The sequence below is a fragment of the Leucopleurus acutus genome (assembly GCF_964270905.1).
Source record: "Leucopleurus acutus genome assembly, chromosome: 14".
NCBI lineage: Eukaryota > Metazoa > Chordata > Mammalia > Artiodactyla > Delphinidae > Leucopleurus > Leucopleurus acutus.
Genome location: NC_139156.1, coordinates 83348682 through 83370578, shown reverse-complemented (window position 1 = coordinate 83370578; position 21897 = coordinate 83348682). Strand labels below are relative to the sequence as shown.

At 43.4% G+C, this 21897-nt stretch overlaps 1 protein-coding gene across 1 annotated transcript in view; it reads left to right on the top strand.

Moving 5' to 3' along the window:
* The first annotated feature begins 244 nt into the window (after positions 1–244).
* COG2 (component of oligomeric golgi complex 2) overlaps positions 245–21897 on the top strand; it is a 41501-nt gene continuing 19848 nt past the window's right edge. Inside the window, exons 1-8 of the mRNA XM_082854164.1 lie at positions 245–383; positions 8764–8925; positions 10055–10120; positions 12317–12397; positions 14261–14364; positions 17240–17348; positions 18400–18579; positions 20237–20361. Of these exons, the coding sequence (XP_082710290.1) occupies positions 312–383; positions 8764–8925; positions 10055–10120; positions 12317–12397; positions 14261–14364; positions 17240–17348; positions 18400–18579; positions 20237–20361 (899 nt within the window). The 5' untranslated portion in view covers positions 245–311. The remainder of the gene's footprint in view (positions 384–8763; positions 8926–10054; positions 10121–12316; positions 12398–14260; positions 14365–17239; positions 17349–18399; positions 18580–20236; positions 20362–21897) is intronic.

Below are 21897 nucleotides of genomic sequence, written 5' to 3'. Positions count from 1 at the left end.
TCAGCCCCCGCCTGGACCGCCCGGTCGGAGCCGGCCCGAGCTGCAGGGCCGCCCTCCGCCGCACGGGGCAGCAGCACCTGCAGCGCGGCGGCGGCGGCGGCGGCGGCGGCCGTCCCGGCGCCCCTCTTGGCGGCGGCGGGCGGAGGCCGGCCCGCGGCGCGCTCGCTGATTGGTCGCGGCGCGGGCTCTGCCATGTTGGCGGAAGCGGCGCCTTCTGTACCTTGGCTGCGGCCGCCGAGTCCGTGCGCGCGGCGTCCTGCTTCCTCGCCTCGTCCGGGTCTCGGCGCTGAGAGGCGGCGGCGGCCGGCGGGATGGAGAAAAGTAGGATGAACCTACCTAAGGGGCCGGACACGCTCTGCTTCGACAAGGACGAGTTCATGAAGGTGCGCGCTGGGGCTCCGCTTCCCGAGCCGGCGGCGGGGGGCCTGCCCTCCTTTCGCTCCGGGGCCTCCTCGGGCCGCGCCCGTTCCGGACCGGCCCCCGGCGGGACCTCGCTGCTCCTCGCAGTGGGTCTCTTGGTCTCAGGTGTGGCCGGGGCAGCCTGGGGAAAGCACCACTGTGAAATCGTGCGTAGTGAGCGAAAAAGCCTCGAAGTTGTGTGCAAGTGGTTTTGAGCTAAGTATAATAAGCCCCTGTTATTACCCGACCCCGTTAGCATGCAGTGCAGTAGGATTGCCAGTCCCCTGGCCAGACAGAAGCTTGTTGACCAGCGCCTTGCACCTAAAAGCTCAGTACTAATGCATTGACCAAATCTCTGAACCCACGCCCATACCGAGGGATCAGGTGGGGGGAAAAGGCACTAAATCGAAAGTTTTTCCTTAACGTTCGTCTAAAGCTTCTGAATGAGATATTTAAAAGATGAGAATCTTCTCATTTTGTTGCGATACAACAAAGCAAGCTATTCTCCTTTTCTAAAGTTGCCCTACTGCTCTTTATAAGGTGACCTCGAAGTTGGTCTGCAGGTCATTGTAGGACATAAACTTACATAAGCAGAATAGCAATATAAACCGAAAACATTTTATGGATAATAAAGGTTCATCAGGCACAGCCTTGAAAATATCCAAGATTTGAATCAGAGCTAGGAGGAACTTTGCATACCTATTTGGTGTAACCCTCTCGGTCTGTACTTGAACTACCAAGGAACATATTTATGTTTTATATCTAAGGATTGGGGCTTTTGATACCACTAAGTGGCTGTTTTCAGTGTTAAAAAGGTAAACGTTTTGGCTCAGTAGACGCTAAACTTTTAAGGAAGTGAGTGTAAGTCCCTTACTGTTCTTTTTTGATGACTTTAAGTCATACTATGCTTTTTCTTATTTTAGGTTCATCAGTCTCTCTCTCTTTTTCATATTTGCATTCAGATCACATCTCTGGTTTTTTAAAAGTATTTATATCTCTTTTCTTTATGGCTGAGTAATATTCCATTGTATATATGTACCACAGCTTCTTTATCCATTCCTGTGCTGATGGACATTTAGGTTGCTTCCATGTCCTGGCTATTGTAAATAGTGCTGCAGTGAACATTGGGGTGCACATAACTTTTCAAATTATGGTTTTCTTCAGATATTCGCCCAGGAGTGGGATTGCTGAATCATATAGTAGTTCTACATTTAGGTTTTTAAGGCACCTCTATACTGTTCCTAAAAAAGAACGAAATAATGCCAATTGTAGCAACATGGATGGACCTAGAGATTATCGTACTAAGTGAAGTAAGTCAGACAGAGAAACACAAATATCATATGATATCACTTACATGTGGAATCTAATTTTAAAAAATGATACAAATGAACTTATTTACAAAACAGAAACAGACTCACAGATCTTAAAAGCATACTTATGGTTACCAAAGGGGAAACGTGCCGGGGAAGTGATAAGATGGGAGATTGGGATTGACATATACTCACTACTGTGTATAAAATAGGTAACTAATAAGGACCTACTGTATAGCACAGGGAACTCTACTCAATATTCTGTAATAAACTATATGGGAAAAGAATCCAAAAAAAAGTGTATATAAGTATAACTGATTCACTTTGCTGTACACCTGAAACTAACACAACGTTGTAAGTCAACTATACTCCAATAAAAATTTTTTTTTTTAATGTGGTAAAAAACAGTATTTCCATCTGGATTCTCTCCAGTGTGGCCATATCATTTTTAGTATGCGGGGCTGTCTAGACCCAGGAATAACGTACTCTTGTTCTCGTACAGTGGTGTTTCTGCTAAACCACGGCAAGGAAGAGCATAACTTGTCAGGGATGTGTGAAAGGGACCGCGGAGTGAACTTGCTGATCCAGGAACGCTTTGTTCCACCCCCTGGCTGAGAGCTGCCCTGGAGCGAGGGTAGAAAGAAAGACCATGATGAGAAGAGGCGCACTGGAAGAAGAAAAGGCACAAGCAGAGATCAGGGGCTTTGTTCTGACTTCCGATTTCAGGAGTCTCAGAATACAGAAAACTTAACTTGTCCAGCTTTTGCCTTCTTCAAGGCTTCCTTCAGGCTCAGTACCAGCATTCTTTCGGACTTGCTAGCCCCACCATGTTTCTTGCTCTGAGACGGCAGAATGCCTTTGGCAAGAGCAGCTTCAGAAAGCAGAAACCTCAAAATATAAGTTCTAGAGTAGAACCTGCAGTAAGGAGAGGGCAAACTGGGAAGGTGGCTGGAATGGCCCTATTCTTTCACGGCTCCTAAGCCTCTGAATGCCCTACAGTTTGTAGTGCTAATAAATGTGACCACTTCACACGTAGAAGAAAAATACCTAGGACAGCTATCCTGTGTTAAACGTTGATTTTCTAGGTGAGACCTGGAGATAAAGGTTATTTGCAATTTGTGTTTCCTTCAAAGAGACATTTTATAAGTTTTAGTTCCGTGGCAGAAATGGTGGGTGGAGAGCTTGCTGTCGGGGTTATATTTCTACCTCTGTGTCTCATTCAGCACATTTTGTAATTTGTTCCTGTGGGAAAGTTAGGGAATGTCCTATTTGCATTAGGAGAGTTGAGATTACTTGAAATCCAGTCGTTGGGTTGGAAACTGTGTCATTAGTCTGCCAGACATGACGAGGGCCTGTTAGGACAGTGGTAGCAGTTGCTCACTTAATAAACAGTCATTCATTGATCACCTGCTTTGTGTCAACCAGCAATCTAGACGGGATAGTACAAGGGTACATAAGATATGGTTTGGGCTGTTGAGTATGGTCACAGGAAGACCACTGTGTGTGCTGAGAAACTGGACCTAGTCCAAAGAGCCTGGAAGGCTGGCCAGGAGTGAGACCGCAAAGGTAGGAGGGCAGCTGGGAGGGTTGCAAGTTGGACGGGGCCCTGTGTGCTACACCGAGGGCCTTGTGCCTGATGAGCTGCCCTCACGGTTAAAGCAGATGACGTGGGCATGTCTGTTGCATTGGAGCAACATTAGAGGGCGCTGTGCCACTGGTTCCTTCAGGTTGATATCGGGTTCCAGCTCAAGGGGAAATTGTGTTGGATTTGAACTGATGAGCTAATATTTTGATACGGACCGTTCTTGCACATGTGTTTCAGTCCTAACTCAGTGTCTTAGTGGTACCTCAGACCTTTAGGAAAGTGTTTAATAAATTCTTAATAAATAGCAAACTACCTTTCTGAACACAGAAAAAAAAAAGAGGCTACTAAAAAGTTATTTCAGTGGTCCTTGTGAGATCTAATGAGAAAGAGGAGGGGACAGATTTGTGGAAGATGGAGGTGATCAAAAGACAGGAGTGGCAGATGGAAGAATCACTTGGGGCAGAGGTGGTGGTGACATCATACCGTTAGCTTCGTCACCTTGCAGAAATCTTTAGCGCGCGTTGATAGCCAGCTATCAGATGAAATAGGACCTAAGATCTTGGTATCAGGGAGAGAAAGCGGCCTGCTAACAAAGATAAATTAGATCCCTTTACCTAGGAGTGCTGTTGGAATCGTAGCTTTCCCCTTCTAGCCCAGCGTACGACTTCGCTTCCTGTTTTGTAGCAAAAATAGTGCCATCGAATGGGAACTCCTTCATCTTGCTGACGACGATGGCTCATTCTTGTATTTGTGCCCGTTCTCTTTCTCCTCCTCGCCTGTTATGTCAAGGGGTTTTCCTTCCTTCCTTCCTTCCGCCCGTGCTTGGAGCCCAGGCCCTCCTGCACTCTCCCCACTGGCTTTCAAACACTCTTGCTTTGGTCTCTTCCCCTTGACCCTCCTGCCTCTAGTCTGTCCTGTCACACTCTTCCACATTACAGCCAGATGGTCCAGTTGTTGTTACTTCCTTCTGCGCTTTTTGGCCATTTGTGTGTCTTCTTTGGAGAAGTGTCTGTTCAGATCCTTCGCTCATTTTTTAATTGGGTTGTTTGTCTTTTTATTGTTGAGTTGTAAGAGTTTTTGTATATTCTGGATATTAGACCCTCATCACATATATGACTTGCAGATATTTTCTCCCATTCAGTGGGTTGTCTTTTCACTTTTTTAATAGTGTCTTTTGACACATAAAAGTTCTTATTTTGATCGCGTTCAATTTTTCTATTATCTTGATGCTTTTTGTGTCATATCTAAGAAATGACTGTCTAATTCAAGGTCACACGGACTTTCACCTGTTTTCTTCTAAGAGTTTTATAGTTTTAGCTCTTCTGTTGAAGTCTTTTGATCTATCTTGACTTAAATTTTCGTTTATGGTGTGAGGTTGGTGTCCAAATTCATTCTCTTCCGTGTAGATATTCTCTTGTCTTAACGTCAGTTGTTGAAGAGACTCTTCTTTCCCCATTGAATGGTCTTGGTGCCCTTGTAAGAAATCAGTTGACTATAAATGTATGGGTTTTAAGTTCTTTCTTTTTAAATGTTTAGGAAATCTACAGTGTAAAGTAAAACTATTTCTGAGAAATGAAATGCGGCAGTTGTTACATACCACTGAGTTTGGGGTTGTTTGCTGTCATAGCAAAAGCTTCCTCATCCAGTATTCACAGATGTTCTAAGTAATTTAGTCTTGTGCAATGCAACGCTTGTTTAAGAACAAATATGTAAATGGCAAGTTGAGCGCTAATATTACCTAATAGCATTTGTTTGTGAGAGTTGAGTTATACGATTTAGAATGTCACCATGAAGTTCATACCTGAACTTCATCCATCTGAATTTCATACCTTCAAAGATTATGTACCTGAGGCAAGCAGAGTGCTCTGCACAGTCATACAGCTGGTTAATAGCAAGGCCAGGATGTCAGGCTGAGGCCTGCCCACACGTTCTTGCTGCGATTGCTGTGTAACTATGAATATAAGGTGTTACCTGGGGTCCTCTCAAGCAGCAAGATGTCTGGGCTAATTCTGGCTCTAGGTAAAGAAGCAGATGGTTTTCACTAAGTGGCTGTGAAATTACAGTTTGGTAAGAAATCCTCTTATCTGACACTATCAGAGCAGGTGTTTGGGTGATTAATTAAGAGAGTCAGTTTTTACAAGTACTCAAGGGATGGTGCTTGAGTCCTTAACGTTCTATTTTCAGTCATACATGTGTACATTTATTCTCCATGGATGTGGCGCCAAGCTCTTCTCTCTGAAAATTCGTCTGCTGATTCGATTTCTAGATTGTCCTTTAAGTCGGGTGAGAACCCTAAGGCATCTGCAGAGAACCTGGTGTAGAATCCTTCAAGATTTGTGTGACCCTCCTTCCAGCTGCCCTACCTGGTTCATGGTCATGTGATACATAATTGAGGAAAAATTGTCTTATCAATTTCTCAGTATCGGGTCTTCACAGAGCATCATAGTTTTCATGAGAACAGTTATCTTCTTGCACTTATATTTTGTTGGTTTATATAATGTTTAATAAAATTCTGTAATTTTGATGATAAGTACAAGTGACCTTAACAAGTTTGGGAATCATCACATCTGATTCTTGATGACTAAACAGCTCAGCTAGTAGCAGAGTCATAGGTGCAATAGACAGTAACCTGCTGGCTGTATGCATGTCTGCCTACCAGGGGCATCAGAATGTTACAGAGGGAGATGGCATAGCGAACCTGTGAGACCAGTACTTGGAAGTTGGTTTTGGAAGATTCTGAACATCTGTTCAGTGGAATACTCACATCCATATAAAATGTCAGTACAAATTTATATGTATTATGGAAAGACATTGGAGTTATATCTCTATATGGGGAAAAGTAGCTTAGAAGAGGCTTATTAAGATTGTGTGTGTGTGTGTGTGTGTGTGTGTGTGAACACAGGAAGAGGTCTGGGGTTTCGCTGAAGATGGTGACGTAGGAGGATCCTGAACTCACCTCCTCGCATGGACACACGAAATCGACAGCTACTTAATGGAACAACCTCCTCTGAGAAAACCCCCCAAAACTAGCTGAGCAGCTCCTGCACATCTGGCAAACAAGAAAAAACCCACATCAGCGTGGGTAGGAGAGGCTGAGACACAGTCTCACCATACACCCCTCCGCCAGTGTGGTGACCCACAATCGGGGGAACTCCCATCCCAGGCTGCTCCCCGAGGAGCGAAGGGTGTGAACCCCACCCCTGGCACCCCTACTTTCAAGACTTGCACCTGGCAGATGAGCCCCCAAAACATCTAGCTTTGAAAGTCGATGGAGCTGGCATCTGGAAGACCCATGAGGCTACAGTGACCTGAGAAACAGTTCTTGAAGGGGCAGCATGAACTTACCCTCCCCAGGGCCTGACACAGACACAGCAACTGAAAAGGGCCCAGACTTGCTGTGAAAGAGGCTTGTTTATCTTAAAGCATCGGCCTGAGGGGCAGGCTTCTAACCTCGCCCACGTCTGGGGGCTTGGAGGCCGGCGGGGCCATCTGCGCTCTCTCTCTCCTTGCTCCGCTCAACAGTATCTCCTGGAAAGGAGCGTGTGTACTGGGTCTGGCGCCCTGATTTTTGCAGCTGCTGCCTGGGGACACCTCTTAGGTCACCTGGCTCTGGTGGCCAGTGAGGCTTACGCTTGTAGGTCCCCAGTGTTCATTGCAGTATTATTTGCAATAGTCAAGACGTGGAAGCAGCCTAAGTGTCCATGGATGGATGAATGGATAAAGAAACTGATACACACACCACACACTGGGATGTTATTCAGCCACGAAAAAGAAAGAACTCTTGCCCTCTGTGGTGGCAACGTGGATGGACCTTGAGGGCATTAGTGCTCAGTGACATAAGTTAGAGAAAAGATGGTCATGGTCTCACTTGCGTGTGGGATCTAAAAAGCAAAGCAAGAAAAAATGGACCCACAGGTACTGTTCACATGGGTGGTTACCAGAGGCAGCCGGTGGGGAGTGGGCAAAATGGGCGAAGGGGGTCAGATGGTACAAACTTGCAATTAATTAGGTAAGTAAGCCTGGGCATGTGGTGTACAGCATGGTGACTGTAGTTAATACCGTGTTGTGTATTTGAAAGTTGAAGGGAGTGAACCTTTTTTTTTTTCAGTCTGTTTAGAAAAGTCATTAAACAATAACAACTACGATAAGCAGCAGCAGCAACAAATCCTAGGCAGCGGAGAGTTGGTACAATTATTATCACCCAAAGTGCATAATTTACATTAAGATTCATTCCTGGTGTTGTACATTCTATGAGTTTTGACAAATGGATAGTGACCTGTATGTACAGTCACAGTGTTGTATGCAATAGCCCTAAAGCCCCTCTGTGCTCTGCCTGTCCATCCTTTTCTCCCTCCGACCCCAGGCAGCCGCTCATCTTTTTACTGCGTCCATAGTATTGCCTTTTCCAGAATGCCATATAGTTGGAATCCTATAGGATATACCCTTTCCAGATTAGCTTTTTTCACTTTGTAATCTTAAAAGTTCTCATAGCAAGAAAAGGAAATGTGTAATGGTGTGTGATGGATTTTAACTAGACTTACTGTGGTGATCATTTTATAATAGATACAAATGTGGAATCGTTACGTTGTGCACCTAAAAGCCATATAATGTTATATGTCAACTGTATCTCAATTTAAAATATAATTTATATTTTAAAGAGAAAGTCAAAAAAATTCTGGAAGGATGTGAATCATGACGTTAAATAGTGAGAAAAACATTAATAGTGCCTATCTGTAGAGCATCAGGACTGAGTGATTTTTTTTTTTTACTCTCTGTCTTTTGTGTCATTATAGCCCACCCTCCTTCTCCTCGGGTTCCACATCTGTGGATTCGACCAACCATGCATCAGAAATATTTGGGAAAAAAAATTCCAGAAAGTTTCAAAATGCAAAACTTGAATTTGCTGAATTGGCAACTATTTACCTAGTATTAACATTGTATTTACAATTATCTGCATAACATTTACATCTTATTAGGTATTATGTAATCTAGAGATGATTTAAAGTATACGCAAATACTGCGCCATTTTATATTAGGGACTTGGGCATCCCCAGATCTTGGTGTCCTAGGGGGTCCTGGAACCAGGCCCCCATGGATGCTGCGGGATGGCTGTATTTCTTTGTTGGTTGAAAGTTTCACAGTGAACATTTGTTACTTTTAAAACTAAGGGAAAAGGAGCAATTTCTGTTTTGTGAGGAGCCTATTTAACGTGTGTAGTTAAAAAAAATTAAATCCCTTGTAGAATGTAGGCAACAGGAGAGAATGCTCTTGGTCAGGGGCCACCCTCTTGGCACCTTGATAGTGCACAAGCACCTTTATGTCACGTGTACTTAAAAGGACTTTCTCCCAACGGCAGTAGCCTTTCAAATGAGTAGAATGGCGTTTATCTCTTATTCTTTCTCTCCTTTTATTTCTGTGTGTAAAATGTGATATCGTTGCAGTAATTCTTTTTTCTGGTTTTATTTTCAGGAAGACTTCGATGTCGATCACTTTGTGTCCGACTGTCGGAAGCGGGTCCAGCTGGAAGCACTGAGAGATGACCTGGAGCTCTACTATAAGCTGCTTAAAACGGCCATGGTCGAGCTCATCAACAAGGACTATGCAGACTTCGTCAACCTGTCAACGAACCTGGTAAACTTTAAATCCAGAGTTCCTACCAGTCAGTGTATTTACATACGTACTACACACTCTCTTTCTCACTCATGTTTATTCTTAAAAGTGCTGAGTGTTTTTAGAAACCTTTTAGTTGATTTTTCCCCCAGAAACTTGGAGAGATTACTAATCTTATTAATAAAAGAACTAAACTTTCTTGATATACTTTTTTTGTTTTGAGTTTAGTTTGATTATATTTTGAATGACTTATTAAGAAGTAGTGAAAAGTAAAAGATAACAATCTCAAGAGTGGTTGTTTTTGTTAGTTGCTAAGTGATTACCATGAAATCTCACTGGTTTAGACTAATTTGCTAGAGCAGATACCAACTATTCTTAAGGAAGTGCTTAATTTACTTTCAGGTACTGTGCTAGCCAGACATAGGCTGAGGAAACGTTGGCCAATATTGACCTTTAGGTGGCCTGGTTTTATAAAAACATAGGAATGGTTTGTGAGAAGCGTATCAGTTACTTGGAGAAGTTGTTTAGAAATGCTTGAGTTTTAATACTTGGAAAAGTCTTCTTGTTCATACTTTATTTTGTTGTTAAATCTGTTTATCCTAAGAAGTATAGAAAGTCGCCATCTCCATGGGAATTTCAGGAAGCACTAAGAATAACGAGCTGTGTTTGCTTTTGGGAAGTACACCAGTAAGATAAATGTTCCAGTAGGATTAGAAACCCTGAAAATTTTATTTCCATTCTATTTAATTTGTATTTTTCTCAAAGGCTCTAATAATACTTAGGAGAGATATAGCTCATCAGACTTTCACATCAGCTGGCTGAACATCATAAGTACAGAGATAGCGATTTTTCCTGTTAAAGTTTTTTTAATTCATTTAAAATTTCATCCAGAGGCAAACTGTACACGAGGAATCTTTGATTTATTACGACTTTCCCTATTTGCATAGTTTCATGTATATCAACAGATTTTTTCACTTTCTGTGAGCAATATTTGTGGTAAGAGAGCATTTCTGTTATTTATCTAGTTATTAGCAATATGTGATTGTACGGGAAGAATAACCTAAGTCTAGTACTGCTTTGCTCATTAAACAGAAGCTTCACTGTCACTCCTGACTCTGACGTGCTTGTGCCAACATGATTTTGCCTTTAGGTTGGCATGGACAGAGCCCTCAGCCAGCTTTCTGTGCCTTTGGGACAGTTACGGGAAGAGGTTCTGGTAAGTCCCCAGGTGCCGGTAAACAGTCTATATGTATAAAGCACGTTACGCTCGTTTGCCTTCTCCAAGAAGAACTCCTTTAATGTGTTAGGTTGTTGTGGTGGTGGTTTAATGGTCCATGATTATAGTACTCACCTTCAAAACTGGTGAAAATTATTCTCTACTTTTTGCATGTGATATTACAGACTAAAAACGTGTTTGGTTTGAAGGCGACAGATCGTCAAAGAGTAGACACTTTTAAATGTCAGGGCGGAAAAGAAGGGTATTTCAAAATTTAACTTGTTAATACCACCTCCCCCATCTGTAAGTGGTCTCCAACTTAGAACTGGCTGACGTATAGTTTAAAATTCGTAATTTTACAAGTGTTTTCCCAGACAGTGTTTTACATGTGGTTAGGTTCCTGGACCAGTCTACAAAAGCTGTTCAACCCCTGTATGTAACTGAAAGATAATATAAATATCATGTAACGCCTAGTTTCTGGGAGAAACTCTCTCCCGTGGGAATGGGAGTGTCTGCCTGTAAGCCTTGAGGACAGGGACCCCATCTGGAGGAACAGTGGAGCGGGAGTTTTGGCATCACCTCTGACAGGAGACCGTGTGCCTGCCCTCCCCTCACCCACTCGTCTGTGCTAGGCACCCCGACCTCCATTGTCCCTTAGTTGTGATGCACTGCACCATCGCTTCCTGTGTGTGTCACCACTGGACCACGCCAGACCAAGTGGCCTCAGGCACCTTGCCCCCGAGACAGCGCCTGGCACGTGCGAGGCTCTCAGTAGGTAACGTAGGTAAAGAGGCCCTGCCTGGAGAGTACTGAAGGAAGTGCAGGGTAATGGGAGTGTCAGAGCTGAGAAGTCCCGAGGAGGGGAGGGGTAGGCGGGAAAGACTTCATAAGAGAGATAAGTGTTGAGCTGTGCCTTGAACTAGCAGATGTGTTTGAAAGTGTATGTTTTTGAATTTTACAAAAGCTCATTACAGTGCTTTTCCTTGGAGTGGAAGGAAAGGGGTTTGTGGCCCGCTGCTGGGCTGCGCGGCAGCTTCTGCGTGGCTCTCCTGCCTCCTCCTCGGTGCTCCCTCACCTCCCAGCCTCGTGGCTGGCGTCTCCTGGGCCTCAGCCTGTGGTAACCTCCCACTCTTTTCTGTGCGCTCTCTCTGCTCTGCTGACCTGTGCTTTGAACTTCCTGGGCTGCTCTCACGCCTCCGGGCTCTAGTCCAGCCCTGCCACCTGCCAGTACCACGTCGCCTCCCTTATTCTGCAGCTGTCTTTATAGCCACCTTTCTCCTCACCAGCCACAGACCTCACCTGCCTTTTTGACCTCAACTCATGACGCTGCTCTGAGATTCTACGATCATTGAGGGATAAAACTGTTTCTGTCTAATTCATCATTATAGCCTCACTGGCTACCATGGTAGCTGACATTTAACAGACATTTCATAATGTTTATTGAATGAATGAATTCACCTCTCTATAAAACTTTTGTGATTTATCTAGTTTATTCTGATCGTTTCCATTACCTTCATTTTGGCCTCAATTCTTCATACTTGGCTTAATTTATTAGCTTCTGGACATGTTTCTCCACCCATGACCTCTGGCTTTTCCTGGCCATTCTGTTCCTTACTTCTTGATTCCTACCATCCCCCAAACAGCATTTCATCAGGAAATATCAGTGCTTCGGGATTCTCTAGTTCCCCAAAATGTGTAGAATCTAAAGTCCTCCCAAATCAACCCCTCCCTGTTTATTTCTACTCCTCTGCAAAATGAAGCCTGCAGTGCACCCGGGTGCATGCCTCACCCACCCTGAGTGTGCGCCGTCAGTTGTGTCTTCCCACCTTTGTCTTCTGATAACCTCCTCTCCACCATCGTCAGCTTCCACAGGTTCTCAGGGTCAGACTCAAGTCCCATGCCCTGTGCCAGACTCTCCTATCCTTTGATTCAGATGATTTCTTGAACGACATTGACGGTACATGTATTATTATTCCTTCGGCCGTTAATCCTCCATAACCTTGGCTTTATATGTCATTTTCCCCCAAACCATGAGTGCCCTCGACAGCAGTTGTATCTGATATTATGTATTTTTGTCAATATCTGCATAATACCGGCCCGAAGATAAAATTAAGTTCTGTGGAATTTAATTAAATGTGTAAGTTTCGTAATGTCACAAAACAGTTTCTGCTGTATGTTTTCTTTATTCTTTTAAAGAGTCTTAGGTCATCTGTCAGTGAAGGAATTCGGGCAGTAGATGAACGAATGTCTAAACAAGAGGACATTAGGAAGAAAAAGGTAGGTTGCACATGGCTTCATGGTAGCACCTTGGAGTTAACGGCACTTCCGCGCATGTGGTCTGATTTATTTCTCTTGGTACCTTGGCAGAGAGGAAGTGTGGGGTCTCTCCTTATTTTTGGGCATCAGTGTTCAGCAAAGTTCGCGAGGGGTCGAGCCAGAGCTGGAGCCCAGATCTTCTCACTCCTGGGCTGATTAAGGTCCTGTTAATAAGAGAGGTGTGCTAAAGTAACTAATAGAAAAAAAAGACAAAGAAAATCGCGTATTCTTCTCGTGCGTTAATTTATTCATGACGGCATTAAAACTTTTAAAGAAAACTGTAGATTTCTTATGCTGCATGCCAGCTAAAAGCCCTTCCCTCATGTCTTCTCACACTTTTCAGTACTATGAAAGTGGTTTTTCTCAAAGCCTTTTTCTATATATCTATATATACTTACACTTATAATGTCATGTCAACTGTTTGAAATAGTAAGACAGAATTTTAGATGTACCCAAGTGGTCACAAAATTAACATTCCTCAATTTTTTCAAAAGAAGAAACAGTAATAACTGGTATCCGTGAAACACTTTACAGTTTAACAGGCATATAACTAATTTCTCAGCACCCCTATAAAGAAAATATTAAAATTTTAGACATTAGGGAGTAAGTGGGCTTTCTAAGACCGACTCTTCCAGTGTTCTACTGCAGGTTGAAAAACTAGTGTGTTGCTCTCATTCTGCCACGTTTATTTCTTCTTTTTGTTTCCACTTGTTAACTGTACCTCTGCATGCACTGCTTTTACATTTTACTGGTCCTGTGTTTTAATTTTATTATCTGACTTTAAGGATGTAATGGCAGAGTTAGGATTAGAATTTGAGACTTGATTCTAGCCTGGTGCTCGGTCAGTGTTTTCTAAATTTATTAGCATATTTTTCAAAATCTCAAGGGAAAGAAGCCTATTTTGAAACCTTCTGTTTAATTCTCCTTTAAATATCAGCTTTCGTCCAAAGATTTCAAGAATGCAGTGCCTTTCTAGAAAAGATTGTAAGCTTTGTGAGAGCAGGGAATTTTTGCCTGTTTTATTCACCCATGTCCTCACTGTCTAGAAGAATGTCTGGTGCACAATAGGTGCTCAGGAACTATTTGTTTAATTTTTTTTGTCTTTTTTTTAAATTAATTTTTATTGGAGTATAGTTGCTTTACAGTGTAGTGTTAGTTTCTGCTGTGCAGCAGAGTGAATTAGTTATACATATATCCACTCTTCTTTCGATTTCCTTCCCATTTAGGTCACCACAGAGCATTGAGTAGAGTTCCCTGTGCTGTACAGTAGGTTCTAGTAACTGTTTGTTTAACGAATGACTTCCTTTTTGTTCTTTTAAGGATGAGAGTTTTTATAATATTCCTCAACCTCTTTGATAATATTTATTGTGTAATAATGTCTTTAGTGAATTGACGCTTAGGCATATAATTGTGTCGTATACATGTAAATAGGATAAAGATGATCAGAAACTAAAATTAAAACATGAGAAAAGGGTCATAAGAAAATAAATGTAGTGCCTATACAGGGGTTCATTTAAGATGGGGAAAAGAAAGAAGAAATAAAAATGCAGGAAATGAGAAAACAAAAAAAGTCTATAGTTTTTTTCTTTTTTTAACTATTAACTTGTAATAGAATATTGAAATATGCTTCTTCTGGGCAGCTAAAGTTAAGTTTTACATTCTTGGGAATTCAGTGTTATGTAGAAGTATTCAAACTGTAGAGTGCTCCACACACTTTAAGTTGACTTTTGGCTTTGTATTTCCCTGCATTTAGAAAGGGGAAATAAGATAATTAAGATTAAACATCATGATAACTTCTTTTTGGCTTCATTTTTATTTTTATAGATATGTGTGTTGAGGCTTATACAGGTTATTCGATCAGTTGAGAAAATTGAAAAAATCTTAAATTCTCAACATTCTAAAGAAACATCTGCACTAGAAGCAAGCAGGTAAGTATTTTTTACTAAATATCACATAAATTAGTACTTCACACCCAGGCTACTTTTTTTTTTAGTTAAAACGCATTTCTGATAAAGAAGAAAAGGCAAGTCTATGGCTCAGTGTTTTTGAACGTAGCTTATGAAAAGTGGAGGGCATGAGATGGTAAAGTTTACAATACATCCTTCTAAGACCTTTGTGGTGATGGACCACTGTTGCAACACATCACCTTACAGGGAGTCAGAGGAGTGTGCTTTCAGTGGAGGATTTTTATCTTTGGAATCGCCTTATGTAAGCACTGGCAAAATCCTTTGATCTTCCAGGTATGGAATGGCTTTTATCTTTCATAAATTTATGTAGACATGCCCAGAGTATCACCATTCATGTATCTTGCACTAGCATTGTAGCGTTAAGAAACAGTATAGGACACATTTAGTTAAAATTTATAAACAGGGGAAAGAAACCTTGTGAAATTAGAAAAAAATGACCATTTCCTTTGTTACACTGTGACCGTCTTATTACCTTCCTAGTGTGAATTCTAAATCAGCCAGGTAGATGAGTGGCTCAGAAAATGAGTAGGTCACACCAGCACCATGGTGCCATGGGAGGAGCACAGGTTTGTGCTGCATCTACCATTGGGCAGCCTGAGTCATGGAACCTCATCTCCCTGTGTCATGGGCAGCGTAAGGCTAATAGTAACTCCACTGGCAGGGCTGTCTGACAGTCAGCTCGGTAGCCCGCACCCGGCATGTCGTAGGCCTTCACACATCTAATTTGGGTCTGACAAGAGCTTCTCCTAAAGTCACGTGGACAGCCATAACATGTTTCCCTGAGTAATATTGGATAATCTGCTGCAAAGCCAACCAAAGCCAAATTGAATATACCTATACCAAAGTCTTACCACACGATAAAGGCATGTTGGATTTCTTAATTTTAGGAATCAAAATGTTAGATTTGGGAGCACCTTAAAGGCAGTACGCTCCATATCTCTCGTTGTATAGATTGAGGAATGCGGCATCCAAAAAGGAAGTGATTCTCCTGCCCTGGGTCTCTACTTCCTTTCATAATCAAGATGTACAAACAAGTGGTCAGCACTTGCTGTCTCTGTCCCTTCAGCCCCCCGCCCTCGCGCTCCTGCCCTTACCTCCGCTGGCCAGGGTCTCCGCTGCCGTCCTTTCTGACCCGTCCCTTCTGACCCGTCCGGTGGAGCCGTTTGTCTTGAGCTGCTCCGCGTCTCTCTCACCCTCAGCAGCATTGGCAGCTCCTGCCAACTTGTCTGTACTCGACATCCGCCATACCTGCCTCCCTGTTTTCTTTCCACTTGGGTCCGTTCCTACTCCCTTCCTCACTGATGTCTTTTTCTATGATACCATTCCTTTGCGATGTTCCATCTTTTTTTTTTTTTCTCCTTTTTGGCCGCACCGCATGGCATGTGGTATCTCAGTTCCCCAACCAGGGATCGAACTGTGGCCCCCTGCAGTGGAAGCGCAGAGTCTTAACTGCTGCACCGCCAGGGAATTCCCTCAATGTTCCATCTTTAATGTAATAGATATTATGCTGTTTCTTGCTCAGAATCACCTTTGAGTACTTTTTAATATTCAGATCAGCAACTTTGAGCTGTAGAGAAAGGAAAACCAGGGCAATGTAAGTGAATGGTAACTACAGCATGCTTCTTAGTCCAAGAAACGTTTAGATAATTTATAATTAATAGATCCACACTAGGTTACTCAGGAAAGAGGGATTAACCTTTTGGGTTGGTCTTGCAGGGGAATTGCTCTCCCTCTAAACTAGTTTTTTGTGTGTTTTTTTTTTTTTTTTTTTTTTTTTTTTTTGCGGTACGCAGGCCTCTCACTGTTGTGGCCTCTCCTGTTGCGGAGCACAGGCTCCGGACACGCAGGCTCAGCGGCCATGGCTCACGGGCCCAGCCGCTCTGCGGCATGTGGGATCTTCCCGGACTGGGCCATGAACCCGTGTCCCTTGCATTGGCAGGTGGACTCTCAACCACTGCGCCACCAGGGAAGCCCTAAACTAGTTTGAATGCTACAGATACAGGACTGGATAGACCTGAAATGGATAGCATTTCATTTCCTTGTGATGTGGACTTTTTCCCCTCACTCACTGATAGGTCACCATTAGATATAGGATGCCTCAAGAGAAGCCCAGCAGACGCTTCAGTGCCTTTACATTTTTCTTCTTTTGCTATTTAGCTTCCTTTTGAGTGGCATTGTTGCAATGTATTTTAGAGGAAAGAAGTGCATTTATTACACTTTGTGGCAGATACACAATGAATGTCCTTCCACTAGGACCCAGAGAATACAGGTTGACTGCTCTTTCAGCTCTTTGGTAAATGAAAATGTAGAGCTCTTCTGACTTATTTGCTGTATTGCCGCTAGAGGGCCGCTTTTATTTTATCAAGGAGACAGCAGTGTTTGGTATTTTAGAAGTACTGGAGGTATTTTAGAGGAAGAGAGAATGAGACAGAGCAGTAGAAGGGGATTCAGGTGTAAATAATAGGATAGGGCAAGAGAGGGAAGGGAGGTTAAAGATGAAGAAGGCCATGGACAGGAGAGCCTGGGGGAGGAGGTGGAAACACCCGTCACACCCACAGTGGCCCGGTCCAGCTCCTGCTTCTTGCTTGGACCCTGTGGCTGAGGCCAGGCAGCGTCAGTGGCTTATACTGAAGTAGTTGCCCACTGTCCTAGAACATGCTGTGCATGTGACTTGTGAAAGCTGATGGCACGAAGGACGCTTTAGCTTCTACCTTGTGACAGGGGGCTGTGGAAAAACACAGTGGGTGCTAAAGCATCAGCATTGCTAATCATGTGATGTGTTCTCTCGGAAACTTAAAACCTTTAGGAGTTAAATTTCTCTAATTGTCTCTACTAGCCCACTTCTGACTGGACAGATTTTGGAGAGAATTGCCACAGAATTTAACCAGTTACAGTTTCATGCTGTTCAAAGCAAAGGCATGCCTCTTTTGGACAAAATAAGACCAGTAAGTGTTGTTTTAGATTTCCACACTTTGGTATTTAGGAATTTGCTAAATAATTTTGGTTTTACCTGATACAGGCATACCTCATTTTATTGCCCTTCACTTTATTGCACTTCACAGATATGTTTTTGTTTTGTTTTTTTTTTTAACAAATTGAAGGTTTATGGCAACTCTGCATCAAGCAAGTCTGTCAGCCTACCAGTGCCATTCCAACAGCATTTGCTCACTTCATGTCTTTGTATCACATTCTGGCAATTTTCACAGTATTTCAAACCCTCCACCAGCAAAATGATTACAGCTCACTGAAGGCTCAGATTATGATTAACATCTTTTAGCAATAAAGTATTTTTTAATTGAGGTAATTAAGGTATATACCTTGTTTTTTTAGACATAATGCTATTGCAGACTTAGTATACTGCAGTATGGTGTAAACATTTCTCTTACGTGCACTGAGAGACCAGGAAGTCCCAGTGCCCCGCTTCATTGTGGTCCTGCTCGATTTACTGTGGTCTGGAGCCACACTCGCAGCATCTTCAAGGCATGCCTGTCATGCCTGTGAAAATTGTTGATCTGCAGGATTCTGAAACTAGCTTTGAATTTTTTCCTTCAGTTTTTGTTTTTTGGACCCCTGCCCCCTAAGTGTCACACATTGTAGATTTTGTGTGAAGACACAGGCATATTCTCCGAATTATAAGGGTAAAATTAATTCTAAATTTCATGTAACTTGACACACCGTATGATGTAGTCAGAGTTAGTTTATCCGCAACTCTCGACTGGGCTTTAGATTCATGATGTTTCTCAGATTTACTCTGTAGCTTAAGAGGAAAATAACTTTTTTTCTCATTCTGCAATTCTGTCTAAATCCTCCTTTGATATAGCAAAGATTTACTTATAAAGAGATGTGGGGTGGAGGAAAGATTCATTGTTACACTCCAGAAAATGTTAATATTTTAATTTTACACATATTCTCTTCTAGTCCGCCAGAGATTTGTTATGTGTATATTTGAGTCTTTAGAAATTGTTCCAGCTGCTTTCTTACCTGTTTTTCTTGCAGCGTATAGCTGGCATTACAGCCATGTTACAGCAGTCACTGGAAGGCCTCCTTTTGGAAGGCCTGCGGACTTCCAGTGTCGATGTGATCCGGCACTGCTTACGGACTTACGCCACGATTGACAAGGCACGGGACGCGGAGGCGTTAGTTGGTCAAGTCCTGGTGAAACCATACGTGGATGAGGTTTGTGCACCCCCAGGCCTCCATTCAGCAGGCGTTCAGAGAGCGTCTGCTGTGTCCTGGATGCTGCACTGGGCGTGAGGGTGGATCAGAGGTCCTTCTGTAAAGAGTCTCATAGTTACTGCAGCATCAGTTGTAAGAAAAGGTTGGTCCCTAGTGGTTACAACCAGCATGCAGGAGTCAGGCACCCTCTCTCGTATTTTCTAGTGATGCCGTAGCCCAGGGATTATCTTAATTTAGTAGGGGGCAGGTCTTCCCTAGGGAGAAGGTGTGTATCAGAACATTTTTAGGTCAGTTTTATGCTATGTAAATTATTTGCCAATAAAGTTTTTGAAACGAATCTTTTAACTACTGGTCTGGTGGGTAGAATGGAACAAATAAAGTAGATGCCAGCACCGCAGCTCAAGTGCCTCGTGGTGGGACAGTGGGCCAAGAGCCCTGAGCGTGGAAGGTCTGCGCGGAGGGCTGTCTTCACAGACTGCTGAGGAGTGTGTGGGCCAGGAAGGTGGGAGGGAGGGAATGTTCACAGATGAAGGGCTTTCATAGGCAAATTAGCAGCGTAATACCTTAAATCCAGAACTTGGCTATCCAGTGTCCTTCACCTACGAGGACACAGTTAAAATTTGGGAAGTAAGCACGCTCTGCCTTTGAGCAGCCAGAGTATATTACAGATTGCACCACATGAAGTTGCCAATGCTCAGCATTTTCTGGCACGCAAAAATGGCAGCTTTGTCTGGTTCAAACTGGTGGAAGTCGCAGGCCCGTCCTCAGTGTTTGCAGACTTTCTTCAGTGCCACATCAGTGTGGACGCTCTTTCTGTCCAGTAAGTACAAAGCCCTACCCACCATGACTTTGGGGTGAAAGTCTCCCATTTATAAATGGGGAAAATTGAATGTCATTGATAAAAATGAAACTTCAGGATTAATTTCAATAGTCCAGTCAGCTTTCATTAGGATTACTAAAAATAAATGATCTGTCAACTTCCTCTGTTTGTATCCTGTTGTATTTCATAGCTGTCTCTCTATAGGAGTGAAAAAGACAAATTACCTACACTATTTCTTTATCACTAAGTGAAAATGGTTACTAATTTATGCCTTTGTTTTTCATTGAACTGAACCTAATGTGCTAAATTAAAGAAACGTTTGATGTTTCAGTGGCATATTAAATAAACTGGCCACATTTTAATTTTATTTAAATTCGTATGTTTGTCATTCGCCTCTTGATTCTCAACCTTAACACAAAAGATAAAATAATAATAAAGTAAAATAAAATATACTCCCTTCCACCTTTCTCTGTCTCAAACCTTCCCCTAACCTGAATAATGGTATTTAGAAGAAAAGGCCATGGTCAAGACAGCAAGGAGCTGTTGTCATGGGAAATCATCGTTTTATTTCGTTTTCAAGCTCAGGAGGGAAACAGGCGAATGTGTCTGGCTTTTCAGCTTCAGGCCAGTCTCTGTCACCCAGCCTGTGTCTCCCCCAGGTCAGAGCTATGCACCCGAGTCCTGGAACTAGCTCTGAGTGAGGCTGTTCCTGTTAGGAAACATGTCAGCTGGGGAGGAGGGGGGCGAGAGGAAACACACTTTCAGGTTTTCTTTGTTCTTTCCCTGTGGTGTGTAAGTCATACTTGTCTTTTTTAAAAATGATGCTCCTTGTACTAGGTGATGGTAGCGCAGATTGCCGATGCTCACCCGAGTGATCTTCAGCTCATGTACAGGAGGCTCCTGGAGTTCGTTCCCCACCACTGCCGCCTCCTTCGAGAGGTCACGGGAGGAGCCACCTCAAGGTAGTCTGAGCAGCTGTTCTCAGAGCTCCCGCGGTCCGGGGCTGCGCCTGGGAGCCGCTCGTGCCCTGCTGGTTATTGCTGTCTCGTGTGGACCGGGTTCAGATGCCCTTTCCTGTCTGTGTGTGAGCACAGTGCTCTGAGCCGGGCAGGGGCCATTAGCCTCGTCTTACAGAGAAGGAAACTGTAGTGGGTGGAACGGAGGAGAATGGTGTGTCTCTCTTGAATCCACAGCCCATGCTTTGCCCTTTCCTACACTGTCATTTCCCTAAACTAGGTTTGAAATAAAAGTTGGTTTCCTTCCATTATCCTGATGTCATAATCTGTTAATAAATATCAATTCAGTTTAATTCAACAAGTTTTATAAGATGTTAATTGTGGTTAAAGTCATCTTCAGTTTTCCCTCCTTTTGTCTGATTTCCATGGTTTTCAGTTCTGTTTTGTAAATACCCCACTGCCTTCCACCACTGCCACTGTCCTGGTCCAGGCCTTTGTCATTTCTCTGTCCACAGTAACAGGTTTTCCCCACCTGCTTGCGCGTCTCAGTCTGCCCCTCTGCTGGCACATTTACCCACAGTGCTGAGATTCATGCCCTGTCTTCCTAAGTCTTTAGTGGCTTCCTATTGCTCATTGTGGAAAATGCAGGCTTCTTGATCAGCACACAAGGCCCCTTGTGCTCTGGCCCTGGTGGTCCTTGGGTGGGGCACTCTGCTCTGTGGTACCCTCGCCCTGCAGTTTTCCAGCACACAGCTGCACTTGCCCGCCCCAGCACACGCTGGGCGGGTCTGTGTTTTTCCTCGGAGTCCCCTCCGCCTTTCCTGATCCCTCTTTTTGTTGAGCTGTCACTCCACGTGAAGCCCCAGCTCAGATGCCACTTCCTTCAAGAGACCCTCTTTTACCCTGATGTCTGCTTTAATCCTGTTCTCTGCAGGCCAGTGCACGTCGCTCTCACTTTTTCCTCTCAGCAGTGCGCTCCCCTCCCGCACGGCCCACACCTCCCTCCTGGCACAGTGTCTTGAAGGCAGTAACTACCCAATGTTTGCAGGATGAAAGACTTAACCTATTTACAGCATTAGAAAGGCAAATGAGGTCCCTGTCTTCATGGAGTGAACATTATATTTGGTCTTGAATTTTTGTTCTTTGAAAAGAAAAAAAAATCTGGGGAACAAATACGCTGCTTGACTTGTGAAGTACCCTATTTCCAGTACACGATTTCAGATGAAGCCTTGTTTTGCCACTTTTGCTTAGTAATCATGAAGATTTAGTTGGATTTGGATTTGGAGTAAGAATTTAGTAGAAGTCATGGGGTAAATTTAAAGAAGCCACAGTTATGAAACAACCAGTCATTAGATTTGACAGGCCTAGTCTTGGTCCTGAAATGTCAAGTTACAGAGCCTCACGTGCTCTTTTCCATGGTTTTCGGTGTGGCAGAATTCATGTGGACGCCTCAGAAATCTGAGGAATCTAAACTGTGCCTTGGTGGGCCATCTGCATTTGCTTGAGGCCCCGTCGTCCCGCCGCTCCTCACCTTCCCTTGCT